This window comes from Bos javanicus, chromosome 9, assembly GCF_032452875.1.
Source record: "Bos javanicus breed banteng chromosome 9, ARS-OSU_banteng_1.0, whole genome shotgun sequence".
NCBI classification, from domain to species: Eukaryota; Metazoa; Chordata; class Mammalia; order Artiodactyla; family Bovidae; genus Bos; species Bos javanicus.
In genome coordinates, this window is record NC_083876.1 from 102,002,067 (window position 1) to 102,013,179 (window position 11,113).

At 50.3% G+C, this 11,113-nt stretch overlaps 1 protein-coding gene across 2 annotated transcripts; it reads right to left on the minus strand.

Annotated features, from left to right (window-relative positions):
* Positions 1 to 232: 232 nt before the first annotated feature.
* TTLL2 (tubulin tyrosine ligase like 2) lies at positions 233 to 10,497 on the minus strand. Of its 2 annotated transcripts, none has more exons than XM_061428549.1 (2): positions 9,525 to 10,497; positions 233 to 1,957 (listed from the first exon to the last, which is right to left on the minus strand). In XM_061428549.1, exons 1-2 carry the CDS (start codon positions 9,594 to 9,596, stop codon positions 353 to 355), a joined length of 1,677 nt encoding a protein of 558 aa, XP_061284533.1. In that variant the 5' UTR covers positions 9,597 to 10,497; the 3' UTR covers positions 233 to 352. The 2 variants fall into 2 exon arrangements, with proteins under 2 accessions (XP_061284533.1, XP_061284534.1); XM_061428550.1 differs by lacking the exon at positions 9,525 to 10,497 and adding an exon at positions 8,667 to 8,914.
* Positions 10,498 to 11,113: the final 616 nt, after the last annotated feature.

Consider the following 11,113-nt stretch of genomic DNA (forward strand, 5'->3'; position numbering starts at 1 on the left):
ACTAATTGTGAACAAAATATGGTCTATTAAGAAAGAAAGAGCTAACCCTTGGCCTTTCTTATACTGTTTTCACCAAAGAACCTTTTTAAAGACAATGTTTTTTCATGTTAAAAATGCACAGTATAACTGTAATAAGGCATTTCCAAGTACAGGTAAGGGTCGTGTGGTTCTTCTGAGAGATTCGAGCAGAGACCGGTGATGTGATGGAACGGAACCACACCCGCGCGTGCTCTGCTGTGAGTTTTATATTTATGTACGAATCGACAGCTCTAATCCCAGGGAAGTAACTGAGGTGGGCACAGAACCACTCGCCTTCCCCAGCAGAGGAATTCTTGCTTTTCAAGAAGTCATGCTATTTTCTTTTTGTTTTCTCTTCTGCCGCTTGAGAACACTGCTTATGCGTTAGTTTCTGGAGCTCTTGAATTATCCTCCTGACATTGAGTCCGTTCCTAGACGCTCCAAAAGTAGCTTCGTTGAAAGGAAAAATGAGAACAAAGTTGCCTGCCTGGGGACCGGGCACCCAGCTACTGTCCGGCTGCACGCACAGGGAGAGGCCCTTCTCCCGGCCGCGGGCCTGGATGAGCGACACGCGGGGGATGAGCGTCTTGAGGGCCGGGTGCCTGGCCCTGGCCTTCGGCTTGGCTTTGGGAGGCTCCCTCGTCGGCGGACGTACCTCCTGCCTGCTCAGCACTGCTTGGGGCTGGCAGGTGTGCTGGTTTTCAGGGCACGCTGTGACCCCTTTCTCCCCAGGAGTTCCGTCCTTACTGAACGCTCTTCTGCTCCCGGGTTGCGAGAAGGACTCGTGAGGAAGGTCGCGGCCCCGACCTCTGTCTTTCCGAGCGAGGGAGATGCCGGGACTTCCGTTTGCAGCACTACAGCTCTCCTTCCGCTCATTTCTGAGACTGTGTAAGTGCATCAGCTCGATGGTGTCGTGGATGAGCCTCCTCTTCACGGACACGTCCGCCGAACAGTCGAGGGACAGGCCCGGGCTGTAGTTGACCTCCAACAGCCACGGCTTCAAGTTGTCGTCGATGAGGATGTCGAATCCTAAGAGCTCGAAGCAGTTGGCCGCGAAGGGCACGGAGGGCGCGATGGCCAGCACGGTGAGAATCACCACGCGGTTGATCTTCTGCCAGAGGAGCAGGTCGTCCACGTCCCAGCTCCGCAGGTACGAGAAGAAGCGGCTGAGGGTCCACTTGCAGCCGCTGCCCACCACCTCTTTGATCTTCTCATACGAGGCCCCCGACCTGTTGATGCTGCTGTTGGTCAAGTGAGCATAGCTGTTCTGCAGATTGCCGAGGTCAAACTTTTCTGTGGCAAAGCGCACCAGGCCTTCCTGATAAATGTAGATGGTCAACGGCTTGAAGCCAGTGACGCACACGTAGACGCGGAGGTCACACTTGTATCTCCCGACAAGTAGAGGGTTGCAGATGTATTTCTGTATGATGCACGTGTCGGCAAAGATCAGGTTTTTAATGTCACTGAAAATGATGATTCCACGTCCTCGAGAGAGCTCTGCGGGCTTGCAAATCCAATAGCTGAGCTTGGCGTCCAGCGCCTGCTTCTCCTTGAAGTACTCAGCCACGAACTTGCTGTAGTCGTGGGGCATGACGAACGTGGCGGGGAGGAACTCATACAGCGGGGCGCCGTACAGCCTCTCCATGTGCTGCAGGTGTTTGGCCAGGAGGTCCTTCCTGGTGAGCCTGGTGGTGCCCGGGTGGTGGTTCAGGCACTGCCAGGGCTTGACATTGACGTGCTCGGCCATCCGGAATGAGGAGGTCCTCCAGTAGAGGTTCCAGTCCTCCATGTTCCGCTCTTGCTGGTCAAACTTGCTCCAGCCGCGCTCCAGGAGGACACTCTGCACCACCTCGGGGGTGGTCTCGTCCACCCGGAACACCAGGGGCTTCAGACTGGCCCCTGGAGGCTCATCTTCGGCCATCTGATAAGGTTTTCTTTTCTAGAAATGGATGACCAGAAAAGTGTTAGAGGAAGGGAATAATGGAAGGGATGGAGAGGGAGTTTGGGATTAACAAACATACATAAATGGCAACCCACTCCAGTATTCTTGCCTGGAGAATCCCATGGACAGAGGAGCCTGGCGGGCTACAGTCCATGCACTTGCAGAGTCTGACACGACTGAAGCGACTCACACACACACACATAACTGAGTCACTTTGCTGTGCAGCAGAAACTCAACATTGTAAAGCAATTATAAAGTGAAGTGAAAGTCGCTCAGTTGTGTCCGACTCTTTGTGACCCCATGGACTATACAGTTCATGGAATTCTCCAGGCCAGAATACTGGAGTGGGTATAGCCTTTCCCTTCTCCAGGGGATTTCCCAACCCAGGGATCAAACCCAGGTCTCCCATATTGTGGGCAGATTCTTTACCAGCTGAGCCACCAGAGAAGCCCAAGAATCCTGGAGTGGGTAGCCTATCCCTTCTCCAGTGGATCTTCCCAACCCAGAAATTGAACTGGGGTCTCCTGCATGGCAGGCAGATTCTTTACCAACTGAGCTATGAGGGAAGCCCCAACTTCAGGGAAGGAAGTAAAGCAACTATACGTCAATAATAAAAAATAAAATATACTGTTAGAAAGGAGGTTGGGTGGACTGATGGCCACCTGGTGGAGATTTCACCCAGGAGTCCGGGTCCGGAGGTCACCTGTGGTCTGTACCCTCCGGGACGTCATCCACTCTTGCTGACACTTGCCTCTGCACAAACGCGTCCGTCTCTGCTGCCTACAGACCCAGCCCCACCTGTCCCCACGCTCTTCTCCTCGGAGCTCACTGGCGCACCTCTTTCTACGAGAACTAGTTAAATGTGCTTTCAGGGACACCACCACACTTCCACAGAGCCACGGTGGACCCTGTTGGCTACAAAGCGAGCACTCTTCAGAGCAAAAATGGCCAAGTTTCTACAGTTAAGTGAATCTGAGCATGTGTAAAAAGCTGGGAACAGTGGTGTTATGAGATTAGCCAGGGTCTTGGCCTGAGAAGTTTCAGGAACTTGGGCCGGGCCCCTTTGACCATCTCCTAGGGCCCACCTCATACTGCCAGGGCCTGGCAGTGTTTCAGAGGCCCCCGGTTTGTTCAAATATCAGCTCATTTGCAAGAAAGAGTTGAGAAAGAAAATTGGAGTTTTAAAAAACTCATTCTGTGATCGCAATGGTTGTCTGAGGATTGCACCTCACATTTTACAAGAGAAACAGAAAGTGAAGATTCAGCATTTTTCTAAACTTTCAAAGAAAGAGAAAAGGATCATTTATGAGAAAAACCAAAACTGATGATGAAGCTTGAGGCTTTGGTATGACCTAGAAAAAAGGTGAAAATAGTCACAGCCTCTGAGAGAAAACGTCAGTATTCCAAAGTCCTATGTTCTCACCAAAAATTCCAAGTTCAGGCCACTTTGACGTTTCTTTGACCATATTTGTATCACTCATGCATAATTAATCATGTAAAGTGACAAAAATTTATTTGCTGGAAATTCTGTGGCGTTTGGGAGATTCCGATTGATGGAACAGGAGTAAATGTGACATGCACTCTATTTTCAGGGCAGCCAGTCTGGACAAGAAAGGAAGGAAGGCAAGAAGGGAAGAAGAAAGAAAGTGATAAAATAAGATTTATTATTTTAAGGCAGGACAAGAAAAACATTAAGCATAAAATTCCGTGCGTGTGTGTGTCTGGGCCGTGTGCATCGCATTACATGTTAACCAGAGCTCCTCAAAGACGGGAGGGCCTGGGCAACCAGAAAGGTCAGTTTTTCCTTCCTTCTGACGTTAGCAGTGAAACTTCATAAAAGTACTTCCTTCTGACATTAGCAGTGAAACTTCATAAAAGCAGAGTGTTCTTTCCCAGCTCTGTCGAGGGCCATGGAGACTTGCTGTGTGCCCTGTATGTTTACTTGGACTGTGGCTCCTTGGTGAACTTTATGTAAAGTAGCAGTGTGTTGTCATGATGTACAATTCTTGTCTCAAATACACACGACTGTGCCTTGGTTCTCTGAGCATTCTGAGCCTCTACTTCTTGGGTTATAGTCCTCAATTCGGCTCCAAAAAGGTTCCCTTTCTTCTTCTTCCTAACTTGATGGTTAATTGAATTTTCATCAACAAAAGAAGGAAAAAAAGAAGGATGGAAGGAGGGAGGGAAGGAAGGAAGGGGTGGGGAGACTCGACTTGCCCACCCACCTTCTTCTCCGTATTTGAAGCTGCGAGAAGTTGTCGAGGAGGAAAGGAGATGCTTGTTGCCAAGTGACCTTGTTTCGGAACTGAAGCCACCTGTAGGGCGTGGGTTGCCTCTGCTATCAAGGCTGCAACCGGCTAGGAAGGGGCTTCCAAACGAGGGTGCAAAAGACTTGTGAACAGAGCAGAGTCAACAAAACGAGTGTGCGTGCCTTCAGCGCCGTTGCTGCTTTGACCTGGAACGTGTAGAATTCATGCACCGTGGTGGCTGGTACAGAATTCAGTCTTTGGAACTGATTGTGATGTTCTCAAACTGTGTTCAATGGTATTAATACGTATTTCAAGCCGTGTGTGTGTGTAACTGTGTGTACACTTGTGTGCATGCATGGCAGGGGTGAGGCTGGCTCAAATAATGATGGAAGCTGGATTAAACAAAGTCGAAAATGCTTCTTTTCTATCTCCGAGAAAGTTGCCGTTATTGAGCAGGATGCCCTCTTCAGCTGTGTGTGCCGTGCTAATGGTAGCATCTCACAAAACTGGCGTAAGAAAACCAAGTCAGACAAACCAGCTGGGCTGGTGTCCACGTTCTGGCAGCTCCGCCTTCTCCCACCTTGGGAGTAAACCTCTCAGAGGCTCGAGAGAGGAAGGTGTGTTCTGACCAGAGCCCACTTCACCTGGAATCAGGGCTCAGAGGCTGGAGCCAGCCTTCCCCAGCCTGTGCAGGGGGTGGTCAGAGAAGCTGGAGGAGAACAGAAATGAGAAACGCTGCTCCCAGGCAGCTCTGTCAGCCTGGGTCTGCTCCCACCGGGGAGCCCAGGAGGCCATGGCTCATCCTGGGGTGGGGTGATTGGGGGAACGTCGTCTAAGGAGGCCGAGTCCTGGCAGGCTGCCCAGGGGGTGCACACACTGTCTCGGACCCCGTTTCAGTTAAGCATCCACTTTTCTACTAAAATTTCACTGAGAAACTAAATGCATATTTTAGCTTTTTCTCCTGAATAAAAGTCCTTCTGGAGCTTCTTGAAATGTGTTTATCCTGCCTTGTTTTCACAGGTGCTGACAGCAGCAAATAGTTGAATTTAAAAAAAATATGTGTAGGGTATGTGTGTAGGGATTAAAAATAGGTTGGACCATTATCAAAGAATCTACAAACAGTAAATCCTGGAGAGGGTGTGTTTGGAGAAAGGTACACTGTTAGTTGGAATGCAAATTGGTGAAACCATTGTGGAGAACAGGTTCCTTAAAAAGTGAAATATAGAGTGACCATATGATCTCACAGTCCCACTCCTGGGCAGAGTTCCAGAGAAAACCCTAACTTGAAAAGGTGCGTGCACCCCCAGTGTTCACTGCAGCGCTGCCTATAATAGCCAAGACATGGGAGCAGCCTGGATGCGCATCAACAGACAAAGATGTGATACATACATACAGTGGAGCATTACTCATCCGTGGGAGGAAACTCAATTGTGCTATTTGTAGTAACAGGTATACCTAGAGACTGTCACACTCAGCGAAACAAGCCAGAAAAAGAAGGACAAATACCATATAATGTCATTTACATGTGGAATCTAAATAAGACGGTGCAAAGGAACTTATTTACAAAACAGAAGTAGCCATAGATGTAGAAACAGACATGGTTACGGTGGAGGGAGCGGTAATCTGGGGGCTGAGGTTAACATACACACGCTACTACATATGAAATAGACGACCGATAGGAACGTACTGCTCCGCTCAGGGAACTCTGCTCAATGCTCTGCAGCGACCTATGTGGGAAAAGCATCTGAAAATGAGTGGATATATATATGTGTGTGTATATAACCGAATCACTTCACTGTACACCTGAAACTAACACCATACTGTAAATCAACTAGACTCTAATTTAAATAAGAAAAACAGGTTGGAGACAAACTCTGAGGCCCTTCTGTGGGAGGAGGGACATGGGTCATAGAGAGTCCCTTGGAGACTGGTACATCCTGGAATGCTCCCAAGCCAGCAACCCCAAGGAGAGGGGTCCCGGCCCCGAGGATGGAAGCCAGGGGTGGGTCTCTGTCCCTGGAGGAGGAGGCGGGCAGCAGCCCCCTCAGCTCTGGGGAGCTGTGAGCTCCGCAGACCCCGCAGCAGCCAAGGCCAGCGTCCTCTGTGTGTGCCCCACGCCACTGCTGCCCGGTCCCTGAGATGAAAAGCCCTCATCTGGACGGACGATCGAGCACACAGGGCCGGAACCAGCCGTGAACTCAGCTGTGTGAACTAGAGCGCCTAAGGGAACCTTGGAACAGGCTCCCCGAGACTGACGTTTCAGACACGCCGAGTCCCACGTCTTCCGTGGGAGGTAACACGCTGACTTTGTCAGAGCACGAGCTGGCCCAGGAGCAAGACGATTCCAGACACAGAGGAGGTCGTGAACGTAATTCCAGCCTCGTGATGTCACAGCTCAGGAGGTCGTGAGCGTAATTCCAGTCTCATGATGTCATAGCTCAGCTCATAAAGAATCTGCCTGCAGCGCAAGAGACCCCGGCCCGAGTCCTGGGTGGGAAGATCCCCTGGAGAAGGGAAAGGCTGCCCACTCCAGTATTCTTGGGCTTCCCTGGTGGCTCAGCTGGTAAAGAATCTACTGCAATGTGGGAGATCTGGGTTCCATCTGTGGGTTGGGAAGATCCCCTGGAGAAGGGAAAGGCTGCCCACTCCAGTACTGTGGCCTGGAGAAGTGGACTGTATAGTCCATGGGGTCGCAAAGAGTCTGACACGACTGAGCGACTTTCACTTTCAGCCCTGTTCACACATAGTCCTGGCCATAAAGGAAGCTTCTCTTTCCCAGACCTTGATGATATCCCAGCACACAATGGGTTCTGGGGATGGGAATCAGCCAGACAGCACTTCTGTCATGGCCGGAATCACAGCTCCCGGGATGCCCCTGTGGGCCCACTGCTTCTCCCGAAAGACCGGTCTCAGCATAAGAGTTCCTAGGAAGGGCTGGCCCCCAGGGCCCGTCAGACTGCCAGCTCTCATGCTCCCTTCCTCCCAAAGTAGACCCTTAGCGAAGAACTGGGAGTTAGTTTTCCCCCACCCCACAGTTTTTTTTAGCACTTTCACTGCTTAAAGGACAAATTGCCCCCGGGGCTGCTTCCATGGGAACGAGATCCCACTAAATTATTAAACCATCTAATTAACACCATGCCCTTCATTCGCCAATGAACTGAGAGAGGGAAGGTGTGGGGGCGGGGAGAGGGACCTTCTCAGGCGACCCTGATTCACCCAAGTGGAGAGTCTGGTTCCATAAGAAACGTCGGTCAGTGGACATGACCGACGAGCCTGTTTACAGCGTGTATGTGCACGAGATGCAAGTCATAAAACTGTATTTCTGCAGAAAGGCCTTGAAACTTCAATTTGAAAAGTTAAATCCAAAAATCTTTTCCCCGCCTTTTTTGGGAATTACTGGAGAGTTCCTTTACAAAGCCTTCACTTTCATGCGTCTCTTAAGACAATGGGATTTCCTTTTCTTTCTTATTATTAATAGCATTACCTTCAGTCACACAGTCAGTGTATTTTAAAATGCCACCTTGGTGTGCAGGTAGAATCTCTACCCACAGCTGACACTTCACACGGCTTAGCACAGCGATTTTCAAGTTGAGAAGTTCGTTAAACTTTAAAAAAACTTCCATTTTTATCGAACGGGAATGAGCACTAGCTGGAGGCTCCAGCGTAATTTTTCTGGATGGAGAAGCCAGTTTATGGGGGCGAGTCAACCTCAACCGTTTGTCTTAGAGACGTCACCATCCTGTTTATCCCCCTTTCCTGATGCTTAGTCTACAGACTTCAGTCATGGTTTATAGTTTATAGAAACACGGAGTGCCTCTCACACTAAACAAATTCCCTATATATTACCTGCCCTACTCTTTTAAGTCTATTGAATTTGCTACAATATTCCTTCTCTTTTATGTTTTGGTTTACTGGCCCCAAGGCATGTAGGATTTTAACTCCCCAACCAGGGACTGAATCCTAACCTCTGTGTTGGAAGGTGAAGGCTTAACCACTGCACCACCAGGGAAGTCCCTGATTTGTCCTATGTTTTAAGTCAGCCAACTTAAGAGTTCCTTCTTACACTTGAAACTGATATTGTTAATCAACTATACCTCAATAATAGCTTTTTAAAAGAGTTCCTATGTACTACATACGTACATGTTCTTTTCAGGAAAAGTTGGCATCGTTTAAACCCAGAACAATTTTTCATTATTCTCAAACAGCACCCATGTGCCAGTTTTGGTGTTAATTGTAAGGAAGTCTATTTAATCATTAAATACTTCAGTTTCCTGAAAGCAAAGGCCACTTCCAAACACCTCTCGGGCCCAGCCTCCCTAGAATGTGTTCATGGTTCATAAATGCTGCTGGAAGGGGACAGACTGGAAATGGGAATTCTACCATGTCCCAGGCTTCCCTGGTGGCTCAGACAGTAAAGAATCCGCCTGCTATGCCAGCAGGACAGGATGTCTGCTCACCGATCCTAGTGACCCTGGACCCAGCACCTCGAGGAGGACAGGTCCTGGGTGCCGGCGCACTTAGGGGCCACCCTCCAGGCGTGGCTGATGTCCAGGCGTGGCTGCGATGTCCAGGTGTGGGTACGATGGCCCCTGAACTGGCTGCATATAAACGCTGGGCACCAAGTGGGAACGGAACGCTGTGTCGTCAGGCCCTGATCCGGGGGTGGGTTTGGGGTCTTCCCTTGGCAGCTGCAGAGCCCAGCTGAGAGGTGCAGGACCGGACGCTGCTGTGTGGGTCACTGGTGATGCGGTTTGCTCTCCTCACAAACCCTGGGGGCCTGGTCAGGGTGTGGGCCCCAGGCTTCCCTCCCTCCAGACCACGCAGGCCGAGGGCTCAGGGCCTGGTCAGGGTGTGGGCCCCCAGCTTCCTTCACCCGCACTCTGGAGGGCTTCCTTCCCTGCAGGAGACCATGAAGGCCGAGGCTGAGTGGTCCCATCGATGACACTCCTGAGGACTCAGAGAAGAGGCGGTGGGCGCCTCTGGTAGGCCCCTGGGAATCTCCTGAGCGTTACTCTAGTGGGACCACAACAAATATTATTTCTACATAAAACATCTGCATTTCCAAAGTGAGCCTTTTTTATCCACTGAAGCCACAGCAGACGCCGGGTGGACACACCCTCCAGGAAGGCTGAACGCTGCCCCAGAGTCTCGCCCCGTTTTCTGGGGCCTGTGGGCCAGGCCTGTGGACTCTAGCCCTCAACCCGAGAGAGCCGTCTCGAAGCCGGGGCCTCGCACAGAAACTCTCTACTCAGCCCCTTCAGGTTCCGGCCTGTTATCACCTCACTGTTAATGTGTACCGTTTCCCCATCATCTACCTCATTACAGGCCCGGTTATAACCACTCAGGACCAATAAACTGCTTCGCATAACTGTATAAACGCTGCACATCCCGGCAGCTGAAGACGTCGGCTGAGTGGTGTCAAGCAAAAGGGAATCACTGCAGATTTTCTAGTTGGCGAATCAAGAATAAAATCGGTCATTGTATGGAGCCTAGAAGGCATCTTTCTTTTTCGATTTGTTGTGTTCACTTGTTATTATTCATTACCGTCCTCCAGCCACCCACCTGGTAAGTTTTCTAAAAACCAAGAGTAATTAAGTCCTTCGGCTGACTGTCTTGAGGCACAGCAGGCGAGGGCAGGCCTGGGAGGATGTCAGGGACGTGCACACCGGCCTAGGCCTCTGGGCTGGAGTGAAGGCGCCTGGACCTGAATTGTCTGAGTTGGATCAACAGTTGCAGATGTTCCGTTCAGTTCGAGATGGTCCTTGAGCTTCTAGAGTTTCATGCTGAGTGCCCCGCTGAGTGTCGGGGCTGGGAAAGGAGGTGATGGTTCCGATGAGAGGTGGTTGCTAAGGGCCCATGAACAGCAAGGAAAGTGCAGGGGGCGCTTATCTGATGACAGTGATTGTCCTTTTCCAAATGAGAACATGCGTTTCTCCAAACTGCCTTTTCCACGTTTGGCCTCCTTTTGATCATTTCTCACTGGGCTCAGTTTTCTCCATGGCTTGAGTTCTCCAGAGGACCCTGGGCCTCCTCAGACATGGGAAGGCTTCAGGATGGCTCAGTGAGTGCCTCCTGGTCACTGCCCACATGCAAAACCGACTCAAAGGGGTGTCCGCGCTCCAGGGCAGGGCTGATCCAGGACTGCCGTCTGCCCAGCTCCACGCCAAACCCTTTGAGGCTTTCTCTCACCAGTTTCGTGGACCTCACAAGCATCCACAGTTTACAGCGTCTGCTAAACTCACCCTCAAGCTTGCAAGTCTGTTCTCTGCAACCAGACAGTCTTATTGTACATTCTGCCCTCTGAGAGGATCAGGAGGAAGCTGGATGTATTATGATGTTTAAAATCTAGAATTTTCACGGAGTCCAAGGAAACTCTGAATCCGTAATAGAATTTTCACTATTTTGTTATACCCCAGTTCCATCCCCAAGACCCTTGCCCGAGGTGGTCAATAGAAAAGCAACCCCATCTACCAAGCCTGAGGGAGGCAGGCAGGGAAAGCAGCATGATTATGGGAATGTGGAAGTCTTTCCTGGACCCCAAAGAACGTGCCAACCAGTAACCACACTGCTGACACTTTGCCAGTTAAAATGCATGGGAAATCGAAACTTGGGTCCTGCCTGGCTCATTGGAAGGATGGTAAGCATTTATTGAGAATGGACTGCTGTTAATTACCATCATCACTTAAGTACTGTTGAAGCACTTACATGAACAAGATACTCTTGTAAGAAAAACTTCAGAGAATCACATGTGAGCAAGCACATAAAATCAGCCTATGGTTTGGGAGCTGTCGCCCTTGGAGGAGGTGATGGCAACGCGTCCCCGGGGCCACGCTGGCGCTGGTTGGTCTCTTGATCTAGGTGCGGGTTACGTCGGTGTGTTCTGTTTGTGAAAATTCACCAAACT

Excerpts from the sequence above, each read along its gene's own strand:
- TTLL2 (XM_061428549.1), bottom strand. The coding sequence starts at position 9,596 with ATGTGCAGCGTTTATACAGTTATGCGAAGCAGTTTATTGGTCCTGAGT. Across the intron at positions 1,958-9,524 it reads ATAACCGGGCCTGTAATGAG|AAAAGAAAACCTTATCAGAT; the intron begins GTAGATGATGGG and ends ATCCATTTCTAG.